Source organism: Martes martes (genome assembly GCF_963455335.1).
Source record: "Martes martes genome assembly, chromosome: 2".
Classification (NCBI taxonomy): domain Eukaryota; kingdom Metazoa; phylum Chordata; class Mammalia; order Carnivora; family Mustelidae; genus Martes; species Martes martes.
In genome coordinates, this window is record NC_137889.1 from 19,244,836 (window position 1) to 19,259,904 (window position 15,069).

General features: G+C 39.7%; 1 protein-coding gene across 5 annotated transcripts in view; it reads right to left on the reverse strand.

Annotated features, from left to right (window-relative positions):
* The window catches only part of LOC308338758 (rho GTPase-activating protein 7), a 414,690-nt gene that overhangs the window by 15,880 nt on the left and 383,741 nt on the right, over nucleotides 1-15,069 (reverse strand). For all 5 annotated transcript variants that reach the window (XM_080797021.1, XM_080797023.1, XM_080797024.1 and 2 more), the window contains 3 exons: nucleotides 13,018-13,089; nucleotides 8,087-8,168; nucleotides 1,265-1,328 (listed from right to left, as the gene is read on the reverse strand). In XM_080797021.1, the coding sequence (XP_080653147.1) occupies nucleotides 1,265-1,328; nucleotides 8,087-8,168; nucleotides 13,018-13,089 (218 nt within the window). The remainder of the gene's footprint in view (nucleotides 1-1,264; nucleotides 1,329-8,086; nucleotides 8,169-13,017; nucleotides 13,090-15,069) is intronic.

Here is a 15,069-nt window from a genome sequence, read left to right on the forward strand (position 1 = left end):
CTTCTAGGTAGGGTATCAAAAGGCACCATTCAGTAGGATGCAGGTCTTTCCCATCGGTGTGGAGAATGTCCCATGACCCACATTTCACAGGACAGTGAGTAGAGAGCATCCCACGCTGACTGACGGACTCCTCTCCACAGCTCAGTGGGTGCTGAGGGTCCAGTTCATTTGTTTAAAAGGTTTAACTCCCCCAAGAAGGCAGCTTGCTGCAAGTGAGGGACTCTAGGATAATTAAAATTTGTACTCTGAACAGTCAGACATAAGTTCTTTGACCAACCTGATTCCTGTTTACTCTAATTTGTGACACTCACTCCCAGGACTACACCCACCTCTTCTCTTAAGAGCTCATAAAAGGACCTCACATTTCATACACCGAAGTTATACGCCACCATTTGCCTAGAATGTGTGGGATCTCCTGCCCTTCCCTCCATCTCCCCCAACTCTTTTCCTCCCCCCAGGCTCCCATTATCCTTCAGTACCCCACAAGCCAGCCTTCTCTTCCATCCCTGCAGCCCTGAAACACAGTTACTGTTACATGTGGGAAGAAAGAGACTTTTTCCAAAGAACTTTAGCTTTAAGTTCTGAAGGGCATCATGGAGGATTCACTGGGATTTCCTAAGCCTCCTTCCTTTAATCTGTAGTAGGCACTGAACTAACAACGCAAAATAATAGATGATTTGTTCCTGTCAAAAACAGTTGGAAAAAAAAAACCCTCATAGACACAGAGAACAGACTGGTGGCTGCCAGAGGCAGGGGTCAAAAGGAACAAACTTTCAGTTACAAAATAAGTTTAGGGATGTGATGTACAGCATGGTGACTATAGTTGATAACACTATACTGTATATTTGAAATTTGCTAAGAAAGATCTTAAAAAGTCTTACCACAACAATAAAATGTTATAACTGTGCGGTGATGGATGTTAACTAGACTTGTTGTGGTGATCACATTGTAATATATATAAATACTAAATCACTATGTTGTACACCTGAAACTAGTAGTATCATGTGTCAATTTTATCTCATTAAAAAAAACAAAACAAAACAGTGGGGAAACCTCAATTTATTGGCTAGCTGCAAGGATTGGTTTCAGTTACATAAGGCTACTTGATCTTGGGTAAACCTGACTGGATTATGTACATTAAAAATGTAGATTTCTGGAATAAGGAATTAATAAGAGTTTGAGAGACAAAACCTCGTACAAAACACAATCCAATTTTTGGTCTGCCCGCTTTCCTCCCATCCTATTATACATTTTATATACTCACTCTCTTCCGATGTGGACTAATTTCCAGCTTCATCACTGCACATTTGTTTAAAGTATTTAGACGCCTACAGGGCAAAGAAAGAATGTTAGCAAAGACAGGAGCCAAGGAGGGGTAGATAAATATTTTTTTCCAGACAGGTGACATGTTTAATGAATTTCTTTATTCTATAAAAATTATTCTATAATTCAGAACAGTGTTAGAAACTTCTTTACAAGGTGAAGAGTTTAAAAATACCTTGACGTTTCTTAAACTTCTTCATTTAGATTGAGTATTACTATTTTATAGGAAAAGGACATCTTGCTATGGTACTATCAGGGGCTTCTTATTCTTCACAGAACAAACAAGTCTCAACGGGAAATTTATTCTTCCAAGAGTCCCTCGGTTGAGCCATTAGATAGTGCCACACAGTGCCAAGAAGTAAGAGCCAGTGATGTCTCCTTTCATAGGAACAGGAACAGCAACAAGGAACCAAACAGTGTTTTTGGTAAATAAAAATAAATGGTATATTCTACCTCAAAGCAAAATTCAAACAGAAAAATAAGCCAATTTTTAGACATAACAATCTTAGACACTCTGTTCAAAAATTTAGTGAGTTCTTACATGGTAAGGAAATTGGTGCCTCTTTGATATCCCAATTCTTTTTATAACTTCCTGTACGGGACAGGATAATGTTTGGGACAGTCATAGCAATAGTGTAAATGATTACTGAAAAAATTTTTATACGGCAGCTTCAAGGGTTACAACAGAGTTCATGAATCAGCACTTGAATCAGATTCTTTTTTGGAACAAGAGTGATATGTTTACTTTGAATACTTTTTTACCCCTCCTAAGGAGTAGCGTCAATTTATAATTAGGGAAACAATTTCATTTGTTGAAAATGAAATACTAAAAAAAAAAAAAAAAGAAAAGAAAGAAAAGAAACAACAACAACAGAAAACAAACCCCAAAACAAAAGTCCTCATCAGGAAATAATGAAATAGCTGAAAAGAGAAGGCCTTTCCATGCACAGCAATACGTGGTATTGTAGAAGTGTGAATGACAGCCCTAACAGCTTCCAGATGACCAGCACTCGGTCTTCCTCAAATAAACCTTCAGCATTATCTGCTGTCTTCCACGCTCAGCTACCCAGTTTTTCCCATAATTGCAATTCTACCTTTTTCATAGGATAAGAGCATTTAATTCACACAAATTCAAACGGACCAGGAGACTGCTTCTAGGTTTTATCTTTGGGATTCTGTTCTTGCAGCTTGTCTAACAACTTGATGCACAAGGATAGAAAGTATTTTTGCCTGCTGATAAGACTGCCTTTGATTTCATAGATTGCGTGGTAGCCTGTTTACAGAATAAACAAAGATAACTCAGAACGCCTCTGTTGCCTGTGTTCAGAAAAATTCTCTGTTGATGGGGAGGGAAAGAAAACAAATAACTTAAGAAAAAGCCCTAACTTTGAAATGAGTGGATATAAGGTCCCTCCCTAAAGGGGCATGCATTACTTAAATGACTTAGACCCACAGTGTTTGAGTACTCAAATGTTTTCAAGATTTAAAGAATCCGGAATGGTTACAGTTAGTCTTAGGTCTGGGTTTCATTAATCAAACCTGTAATCACATACCTACTTGCCTTCATTTGGGCTTTAATGGTTGAGTGGTGTTTATAACCAGGTTTACTAGGCATGGAAGCCTCTGGCAGCGGGGGAGGGGCTCACTTCACAAATTCTAGATTTGAGTCAAACAAAAAAGACCCTGGAGGCTAGTTTTATGATGGACAACATTATCTTTTTTATGTTGGGAGCACCAAATTAATGGCACTCTGATTCTGAAGCCTAGAAGTTATTTCTTGGGGTTTCTGTAAGATTCATTTGTTCCCAGAACCTCCAAAGAATGCCCACTGGTGAGACCTTGGCTCCTCGGAGAGGGACCACACTGAAACAAAACAGAAGAGCTAGGCCGAAGAGGGCTCGCTCCGGCTCAGGCGCCATGTTATTTCATCTTGGTCCTCACAACAACCCTATGGCACAGATACTACTGTTTTCCTTCCTTTTCTAGGTGAGGACAGGGGGTTTGGAGAGGTCATGAATCTTGTCCAAGGCCACAAGAGTAAAACATGGCAGCTCTGACATTCAAAAACAGTATAGCCGGCATTTTTTTCCAAAGTTAATCTCTATTTGATGCTAATACACAGAGCAGCTTATACCCTAAGTATGATTCCCCAAATGAGTGGCAACTAGTATGACGCACCATCTGTCCCGAAGGCGTGGTCCTTCCAACCCCCCTGGGCCCTCGCAGGGGCCCAGCTCCAGAGGAATGTGTCAGTCTTATCTGCTGGGCAACTTGTACCCTGCTCTGAAGGGGGAGGGAGTACAAGGTGGGCCATCAAAGGCTCCCGAGTTTTGCTGCAGAAGCTGCAGGCACTCTGATAAAAGCAAAGCGGGCGGGTATTTGGGCCTCGTATGCAAAATGAAAACAGGGACAAGTACAAGAGACATGCGAGAAAAGAGAAAGGAACAATTTTCCAAGTAAGACCTGACAAATAAGAATTGTTCTAATTCTTAAAAGATACTTTCTTAGAATTAGCGCAATTGCTTTAAAAATTTACTTCCTTTTAATAGAACAGAAATAGTAACAAAGTTGAAATCCACTATGCAGCAGGCTGTTTGACATTGGTTAGGCATTCAAGGGCTGTTTTACAACAAAATGCAGACTGAAGACGATAGCTGGGATATGTACTTATCACTGTATGATTATCGCCTTATTTACGTAATTCTTTGGTGTGTTGATAGGAGGAGTCAGTTGTTACCTCCAAAGGAAAACAGTGATATGGAACATTTTTCAGAAGCTAGAGAGACAAGATCATCTCCGTGATCTATACACCCAACGTGGGGCTTGAACTCATGACCCCAAGATCAAGAGTTGCATACCTTCCTGAGCCAGCCAGGTGCTCGGAGACAAAGATCATTTCAGAAGAGGTGTTCCAACAGCAGTTTGCATTATTATCTGTATATGCTTTAAGGCAAGCAAACCACTCCCCCAGTATTAATATTGATGTGACCCTCTCATGATGTTGGCCTTATCACTGGGGTTGGATTATACAGCATAACTAACAAGACTGGGACAAAGCCAATCTCTCAAAAGAAACAAATACAAAAATCCCTTACAAGGTAAGTACTTGGTAAGCAATCCAAATCCCAAAACTCAGAAGTTTCATAGCTGTAACTTTTCGTCACTGCTAAACTTATTGTATTAAGATAATATCATCATGAGGGATGCCTGGGTGGCTCAGTCGGTTGAGTGCCTGCCTTCAGCTCAGGTCATGATCTCGGGGTCCTGGGACTGAGCCCCACTTTGGGCTCCTGCTCAGCAGGGAGTCTTGCTTCTCCGTCTTTCTTTGCCCCTACCGCTGGCTTGTGTGCTCTCTCAAATTAAAAAAAAAAAATTTAAAATAGTATTATCATAATTCTCAAGAAAACATTAAGTCGGGGGCGCCTTGGTGGCACAGTTGGCTAAGCACCAAACTCTTGGTTTTGGCTCAGGCTGTGATCTCAGGGTCATGAGACTGAGCCTGATGTCAGGCTCTGTACTCAGTGCCAAGTCGGCTTGAGAGTCTCTCTCCCTCTCCCTCTGCCCTAACTGCTCATGTGCTCTCTCGCTCTCTAAAATAAATAAATCTTTAAAAATAAATAAATAAATAAAAAGAAAAAGAAAATAAGTGTGTGTCTTCTGCCCTAAGCAGACTGCTGAGAGATCAGCAATTATTATCCATATAAGAATATAATACATTTTAGGGCACCTGGGTAGCTCAGCGGGTTAAAGCCTCTGCCTTTGGCTCAGGTCATGGTCCCAGGGTCCTGGGATCGAGCCCCGCATTGGATTCTCTGTTCAGCAGGGAGCCTGCTTCCTCCTCTCTCTCTGCCTGCCTCTCTTCCTACTTGTGCTCTTGCTCTCTCTCTCTCTCTGTCAAATAAATAAATAAAATCTTTAAAAAAAAAAGAATATAATACATTTTAAAGCAGAACACTAAGGTGTATATGGAAGCAGTTGCAACATTCATGTGTGTGGGAGGGTGGCAGAAGGGAGAAACCATGCAAAAACTATTTTATTTATTTATTTATTTAAAAGATTTTATTTATTTGAGTGAGAAAGAGAGAGTATGAGCAGGAAGAAGGGCAGAGGGAGAAGGAGAAGCAGACTCCTGGCTGAACAGGGAGCCCGATGTGGGGCTCAATCCCAGGACCCCAGGATCATGATCTGAGCTGAAGGCAGATGCTTAACCGACTGAGCCACCCAGGTGCTCCAATAATTATTTTATTTAAAACAAACTTCAGCAGGTTTTGTTTAAGGTAAAAATGTCTAAATTAATGATCAATAATATTTCATAAGTAAAACCTTGCACTTGAGTTTCTGTAACAATTTTACCGTATATATTTAATTATCAACTTACCAAAATATTTCAACAGGGCAAAAGATGGAAGCCTACAAGAATTCTGTCAGTCTGGAGAGAACTTGACAAATCACAAAACTGTCAAACCACACCACAGCTTCATGATTTACTGGTCCTCGAATTCCATAGGCTGAGAGACTATGTGGAAGAGACTAGTGTAGCTCATGAGATGAGTATCCCATCAACAGTGAAAGAGGTACGCCCCACCACTGTGCTGACAACTAGGAACGAGCAGGGCGTTTCAAAAGAAGATGCCTCATTGTTGTCTTTGGAACATTTGTTTAGGTCTCTCAAAAGGACAATCATTTGCCTTGAGAAGTCTGTGTGAACATGGACAAGAGCCCTTGGGGTTTCCATCGCAAACAAGTTGATGACTGTTAGTATGAATTCTGAAGGATTTCCTTTTTGAAGAGAAAACCCAACCTCAGGACTTTCTCAACATACTCAAATCTGGGCCTCCGTTTTGGGCCTGATAATCTTCAAAGCCCTTTAACACCCATTACCTTATTACACTAAACCTCTGAGACATCATTCTCTGCATCTGAGAAAACAGAAACCCAACCCAGCATAAACTGCAAAGTCCAAATACAGATGAAGGTCTAGCTGTTCCTAGTCTTTTCTTTTCACAAAAGATCCTGAAACACAGATTTATTCCCTTTAAAGGGAGGTAGCTTCTCAAACAGAATAGAGAGCCAGTGAAAATCACAAAGGGCAGAGGATGACCTTCTCTTCAGAGAAGAGTGACACAATTTCAAACTGATGTTTAAAAAAAAAAAAAAAAGTATTCAAGAATCTACTCATGACCCCTTTGGGCTGCAGTGTTGTAGTGATACTTTTATGACCCAGAAATTCCTAAGCTGTTGCTGCTGTTCAGAGGGCCCACTCACTGAGTGGCAGAAAATGTGTGAAATGGGTGATCTGACTCAATGCGTAAATATTTCCTAGGATCCATGTTATGAGTGACCTCATTTATATGCGTTATCACCAATGATGAATTGAAAAATAAATGAATTCTATCCCACAGCTAAGCATTAAAACATTTAAAAAATGTCTGGAGTAGTTTATACTCCAGATGTTGACTTCTTCCCTCCCAAACTGCATTAGTGACATTCTCTCGTTCCCAATGACATAGCTTTGGTATTACACACTACAGTGAGAGACTGGGGATTAGGCTGCCTTCAGAAAATGTGTACATACCCTGGACATTTCTAAGCAGCCGTTTCATTGGATTTGAAAAGTGACAGTGTTTCTGTGGTTAATGTGGCACTCTTTTTTTCTTCAACCACAAGAACTAGTCTCTTTCATACACTCTCCTAAAGATCTTCCCTGTTTTTCCCTACAATCATGGTTTAAGGTAGTGGATTCAGAAAACACTGCATTACAGAAGAAAGGCAAAAAATTATACTTTCCCTGAACTACTGCTTTCTGTGCCTACAAAGGGGTTAATAAATGCTGAGTGTCGTTCTACCTTAAGGATGTCCTTCTAAGTTAAAATAAGTACCGAATGAAAGAAAATTCATTTCAATTTTATACATAAAATCAATACGCAAATTTTTTCTGGGTATAACTTTTCCCCAGAATTCAGCTTTTATAGCTTGAAGGCTTTGAGGAAAATGACAAAGGATGAATAACTTGAAGATGAGTAACACGTCACGAAGAGTTGGAGAAGATCATCAGTGTCTCGTCATCGTCTGCTACATGTCTTATCACTTCCACTTCACCGAAACCCCCCGGCTGCCCCTCAGCCCAAAGACCCACCAGCACAATGAATGAGGATTTCTGACAGGTTTAGGCACGGCTCACATCACTGCTCAGTTACTGCCCATCCACTGTAACTTAAAGGCTTGTGCTGAGTTCGTCTACAACCTTATTTAATCCTATTGTTACTTTTTGGTACCTGGGAAAGCTGAAGAGGTTCACAGAAGCTTCTCTGGAATTCAGACTACGGTTCTCCTGACTCTAGCATGCCGTAACTTCCCCACCCCCCACATACTCCTCTCAGTGTGTTATTTTCATTCAATCTAATAGCCGCTATGACTCTGCTGGAGTATCTGGCTAGGCGTGTACAGTCAATTACCCTGTTCCAAGTTTCCAGACCATCTGAACCGTCTCTGTTTCAGCAGTCATATGGTATCGAACATGGAATGGTCTATTTGAGGGCCTCCTAGGGCAGTGTCATTTAATGGCAATATGAAATAACAAGGTATTGCTTATTTTAATTAAAAGGCCTATGACTTACAATGAAGTAAATTACCATAACCATTCACTAATCAAACACCCGACTTAATTAGTAGAACCAACAGGAGCAAAAACCATTTTGATGATAACCTCATTCTAAAAAAAAAAAAAAAACAGAAAGAAAAAACTCAAAACATTTCCATTTACCTGCATAAAGCCTCAATGGCGTCTCTGTCCAAAAAATCATGCTCTCTCTTGACCAAGGAAATATCAATGGGGAACAGAAGATCTGTAAGAAAAATAAAACCATGTATTTATTGAACACCTAAATTCTTGCCAGTCTAGCCCAGTTTAGCAGAGGGGGAAAAAAAAGTAATTTCTTAAACACCTACTGTGTGTAGGGCACCTTACTTCCTATCAAGCGCTATGGGAAAATAAAGCAACTTAGGACAATTCCAACAGCATCCTCACTGAGCTTAGATGTAAAGTGGTCTGTAGACTCAAATATCCCTCCTTGTCAGAGAAGTGGTTCAAAACACTGTTCCACCTTGGAACAAATCAGCAGGCAACAGATCCCTGCTATAAATTATAGTTTCGGCCAGAATCAACACCAGAAGGATGCTTCCTTTAAATGGGGTGGTGGTGGTTGTTCTGTTGTCTTTCCATGTGTGTCTGCTCACATTTGATCAGGGGAAAGAGGTCACGGAAAACAGAGCCAAGGAAAGGTCTACAGAACAATGGCAAGTGGTAGGAAATGGAATCTAACCATTTGCATGACATCAAAAGCTAAAGAGAATTCAGGATATGCTATTTTTAAACAAATATTAGCACTTCCATATGGCTTTTCAGGAGTTTATATAACTCCCCCCCTAAAACAAAGGGCTAGCTACAAAGCTGCTGGAGAACAATGGGATCCCAAATCCCTTAAGCTGTAGGAGAGTTCAATAATCTAGAATACTCTAGAAGTTATATCAGAACCGAAAAGGAAAAAGGGGGGTAAAGTCAACTCAATAGAAGAATTCCCTTTTTTATCCCTTGTTGATAAATACATTCAAGAAGAGGGGAGGGCGACCCGTGGCACCACTGTGGAAATTTACAACTGCTCTGGAATTGCCACTAGATAAAAACAAGTTACCCTCTAAGGAGTTCCAGCTATTAGGGTATAACTGGTCTTTCCCGTAGAACGCTTACATAATATGATGAGTAAGAGATCTTCTGTGCACCTCTGTAGGTCAGGGATGGGGGCAATAAATCAGCACAGCAGGAAACAGGGATTAGCATAACCAAACAAAAACAAAGACAAAAACAAAACAGAAAAACAAAAAAAAAACAACCCCATGGCCTCTGAGATGGCTAATAATGCTTTGTACAGGGATAGACTGGGCTCTCAGGCTCCCAGGAAATACAAGTGATCAGTCATGTTCTATTCCTGGGTTGACTGTGACGTTTTCATGATGGAGCTCCTTATTTTTAACAATCTACTTCCTAGAGATATTGGTTAAGAGCACCTTTTTTTTTTTTTAAATGTTGGAAACAACATCATTACTATTACAGTCCAATTCCTTTTTCTGCAGGCATAGAGTTCTCTATTGTTACCTGAATAACACAGGCAGACCAATGAGGCAGTCCAAGCTTAACAAAGAAATACGAGAAACTCGGTACTTAGGAATTTATCTCTTCATTATTTTATGGACCAACTCTGTAAGCTTATAGTGAATGTCAGCTATTAGTGAGTATGGCAGACTGTGAAACTGTTTGAAGGTTGTCACATTTTATTTCACTTTGAGCAGACATTAAGAACTTTTAAGTAGTAAATAATAGAGCTGACACTAAAGAATATATTTTAATACTTCCAGAGGGTAACATCTGATCTATAAATGTAAACGAAAAGCTCACGTCTGTTAAGTGTACAGGAGACCAGGACCGTGTTATTTTAATAATTCTAACTTCGTGTACCCAGAACTGTCCTTTAGATTCCTTTCTAATCCCAAATTAACTTTCAGATTCTGTTTAAAAAACAAACAAACAAAATCTAGGGTAGGTAGGAACTAAATGTAAGAGAGACGTGAAGTAATTCAATTGCTTTTATTTGCCTAAACTGTTCTGAAAGGACCAGCTTTTAAAAGATATGACTTACTGATGTATAGAAGTTCTCAGAGTTCTTCAGGGTAGGATGTCATTTTCCAGCTTGAGTTTAAGGGCAGGAAGTATAAATTGCCAAAGACCAAAATAAAGCAAAACAGGAAGACAAGGAATGTGTGGGTTGGTGTGTAGTGTGTTATACTCACCCTACAGACAGGGACAGGAGAGCAGAAATTATCCCCTGGAACAATATACAGTAGATCCCCAAAATAGGCTTATGCTTCAAAAGATTTGTAAATGTAAAGAGACCCCAAACACATCCTGTGAAAATGCAGTCTGAATTTTAGGATTCACTAAGAAGTAAGACAGAGACTGGAAAGGAGTCTTAGCAAACATACACTCATAAGAAAGTGCTGCTTGGCAGCAAATCAACACCAAAAATGAACATAATTGAAGGAAATTTAATTTCTAAACAGGAGAACAAAAGGAACAAAAGGACAGCCACCTGACTGCCACTGCAAATGCAATTATCCTTCCCCATCTCCAGTGGAGCTGTGAATTGAATTTGATAGGATGGTGGTCCCTCCCCAGAGCCAAGCCCTTCTGAAAGACAGAGATACTGTGAATGTTAATAGGTCAGGAATCCTCTCTAAAGGGAAGATAAGCAGCTCCACCATAATAAACATGCAGGTTAACCAAGCCCCTTAAAAGAAAGAGAGAGAGAGAGAGAAACAAGAAAAAGAAAAGGAATTGGAAATATTCTCTATAATGTAGGAATAGTAAGATCTTTTACACAGTCTAGCAATAAAATAATTCTGAATTCAACTTCATGGGAAAATATCACACATTCAGTCCGGGCTACCATGAGGAAGACCAGGTATGGTAAATTAGATAATGAATTAATTAAGCTGAGTGAGCGAGGAAAATAAAAATGATCTCTATGGTCTCTCTGCCTGACCTGCTTCTGGGGAGTACCCACCCACCCACTCTGTATCCCTCCTCAAGGCAACCTGCTGATCATGTCTGGCACTTTCAAGCTTACAAACTATACCCACTCTTAGCATGGGCTTTTTGCTCATGTGTTAAAGAAGGCTGGCAATGACCACTAGCTTCCCTGAGAGCCCAATGTCACTGTTACAGGAAGTAGTTTGATTGTCATTATCCTAGGAGAAGAGAAGGATAAAAGACATGATTTTAAAACTATTGTGAGAAGAGCTGAACATCTTTGGTGAAAATATTTAAGTGACATCATTTCAACTCAATCTTTTAGAAATTTCATCACATGGTGGCTATCTCCTAGCATCCCCTTCCTTCTTAAGTGATGAAAAAGACGTATTTTTAAAATGTAAGTTAACCAAAACTATGTTTTTTGAGATTATGGCAGTCCCTTAAAGGTCTTCTTGGATGTTGGAATTATGGTTTTGTTTTGATAAAATATGTAGCATTTACCACAGTGTTGGGCATCCCTGTTGGTGTAGAATTAATAATGGCTTGTTGGTTAGCTGAATGGATGGGATGGCTAGATGAATGAATGAATGAGTGAATGAATGAGAGACATCTCGTGTCATCGACTCAGTAGAGTGATGGAAACAAAGAAAGCTCAAGGTAGAAGCAGCTCTGGAACTCATTTAACTTACTCAGTTTAGGAATCTCTTCACTATTCACCCAAACTCTGCTTGAAAATTACCCATAAAAATGGAGTTCACCAGTCCAGAACTATGATTCTTTTTCAATGACTTCACATACAGTATGATAAAAGGCCCATGCAAACGAACAGCGTATTCATCTCGCCACACCCACGGCATGCTCTACCCACACCAGGCAGCCAGAGGCTCAGAAGAGCGAAGCCTGAGGAGCTCTTCCCCCACTGCTACAGCATCTGAGTGACCCCCCAGGGCACTGATGACAAAATGAAGGAGTATACATTCAGCCTAGATCATCTTTTTTTTTTTTCTTTTTTTTTTTAACGGTCCATTTTCCTTAGTTAAAAAATTGAATGCCACAGAAAAAAGAATATTCATCAAATGACAATCTAAACCAAGGTAAAAAGCCTAATTACAACCCGGGGGCCACATCTGTAACACATGACCCATAAAAGCTTGCTATTTAGAATAAAGAGCTCTTAGAAATCATTACGAAAAGTGCAACTGAGTCATGAGAAAAATGGGCAACAGACATTTCACAAAAGAACACACACAGATTGCCAGATGATAGGAAGAAATGAGCATTACCATTCATGATGAGGGAAGTAGAAGTCAAAGTATATCCATGTTGACTGGCAAAAATTAAAGCCTGACAATATCAAGTGTTGAGAGCACATGGACAGACAGGATCTTTATATATCACTGGTAGGGGTGAAAATCGGTACAGGCGCTTTAGAAAAATCTGCATTATAAAACTGAACATACATGTTCTCTGTTACCCAGTAATTCAGCTCCTCCAAATACAGACAAATTATTGCTGATGTACCACCAGAGTGTAAAACTGTATGAGCATGTTCATAAGCCTACAGATTGTAAAAGCAAAACAGAAAAAGCCAAAACGCCCACCCATCAGAGTGTGAATGTGAATAAACTGTGGTCCACAAACAACGGGCTGTTACACGGCAGTCGAAGCAAGCGATCCAGGGGGACACAAAGTATAGAAGAATCTTAACGTAAGTGTCAGAATAAGTGAAGAAAACGAAGTCCTACAAGATTACCCAGAGCATAATACCCTTTTTATAAGGGTAAAAGCAACTTTATAAAAATGTATATATTACAAAAATATCATAAAACTATATAAAAGCAAAGCAAGAAAATGCAAGGAATTACAGAAGTTTCAGAATGAGTTGCTTTGGGTAGGGGGTGGCAGAGGGATCTAATGGGTACATTATTATCAAGGTTCTAGCTTTTGCTTTGAGTGGTGGGGGTTCTTAGGACTTGCTACATTGCTTGCTTAATGAAGTATTTTAATGAGTAATAATACGTCTGAAAATAAATCATAGATCAGTAGCATCATGAACCAAAGATATGAATATGCCGATAAAAAAAAAAAAAACAGCACTCCCCACTCACCTTCATAAAGCTGCGCGTACTGGGGGAAACCAGTTGCCCGTAGCCAATCACAAGCTTCCTTGGCTTCAATCTCTGTAACAGAGCCAAAGACAGACAGTCAGGTCAGTCATGGGCACCTCAGCATGCTTTCTTCTTTAACAAACTCTGATTTGGTTAGACAAGCAAAATACGTCTGTTGACAATGGATAAGCAAAATAAATAAATACACATATACCTATGTGAAGTCGACTTAACTCAAACGGTTTAAAATATGGTACACCTTTTCAGAGTTTAAAAAAAGCATTTTTATCTATCTTTCCTTGAAAAATAAGAATGGGGTCCTAGCAGTAGGTGACTGTGCTTCTTCTGTGTTCGGGTTACAAATGATCATGAAGATAGGGTGTATCAAGCAGGTTGAAGAGGGATTAAGTAATCTTAAGCCTCGATGGTCTAACCTGGTTTACTTTTCACATCACTGACAGGTGACACCCTGGAAGAGAACTAACCTGACCAAAGGGAGAGACCTTCTGTCCCCCAACGGGATGAGCAGAAAAGGCCCGGGTGCCCTGTGGCAATGTGCTTTTCAGGGCCCCCACCAGTAAGAGACCCCGGCTGTCAGGTGACCCAGAGGGCATTAAGTCAATAAATTCCACGATCCTGGCAGGATGAAATGCCTAATAAAGGCCTACTTCCCTGTGGTTAACATCATGTAGATAATATTGATAAACCACAAGGCCAAGAGCACTGACACACAGTGTTCAAACTCACTCAAGCACGGATTTACAATCCTGTTAAAACTGACTCACAGATGAGGTATGGGGCACATTCATTAGCTTCTCTCTGCTGGCACAAAGAATATTCTTTCAACTCTTCTTCCCACCTTCCACAGGCCATTGGAGTACTTAGGTATATAAGGTGATTCATTCATTTATAAGTGTCTTAACATTGCTTAATTTATTCCAGATTCAAATCTTCCTTAAGCGATCTCTCCTCTGAGCCAGATGGAGGCAGATAATCTGTATTAGGAGAAGCACCCATAGCTCACTTTTGTCTAGTAACTATGGTTTCGAAGCATTTTTTCCCCTATTATTTCATGAGTTCCTTGGCCTTTAAAAGGTCATTGAGAACACTCAAATTCACGAAAGCAAGTAGGGTTGTCCTTCTAGAGCATCCAAAGAGAAAAACAACTTGCTGTCTTCTGATGAGTTAGTGAATACCCAGACTAAAAACAGCGCAGGCACGAGAGTGGAAATAAATGGCAAGGCTAAGTTTATTTTCACGAATCTTTCTAGTGTGGCGATGATGCAGGACTTCTAAACTCGAGATTCAGGAGTGAATTTGGGGTTGGAGGAAAAGTGACAGATATGTAGAAGAACCTCAGTGTTTGCACAGAATAAAAGAATATATAGAATTGTCCAGTGTCAACTACCTGTACTTAAGTTTTTTTATGTATTAATATGCACATCTTGTCTCAGAAAGGAATTAAAACAGCTTTACGTAAAAGCATAAACATTTTCTAGGAAACTGTATTGCTGGAAAAGCATATAAAAGCTCAACGTTTTATTTCAAAGAACGAGAAAACTTTTCTGTGTCTGTGGCCCCTACTCAAAGATAGATATGGAAAGAAAAAAAAGCTAAGTGTTTGTTTAAAAAATTTTTTTTAAAATAACTCACCCCCCCCGACCATTTAGAGGTTATTTCCATGGAACAGATTATTAGACTCTGAACAACATTGTTCAAAAGTAAATGCGCTCGCTTTCTTAATATTTTACTCAGTAAGTGGTAACCTGAAATTCTCAACATTCACTTGTTTTTGACTATATTCAGACATGACATCGGATCAGCACAGGCACAAAAAGCCTTAATTAGATAAACTTCACCAGCCAATATTGCCACCTTTCTAGAACATGTTCCTGATTTTCTGATTAAAATGGCTTCCTGCCAGGAGGCACGTAAGATGCAAGGTATTTTTCTAAAAAACCTTTACACTTATTTATATAGTACTTTACAAATTACCAAGTGCTTTCATATATATTGCTCACTTAAGGCCCCGAGCGAGTATAGGAACCCATA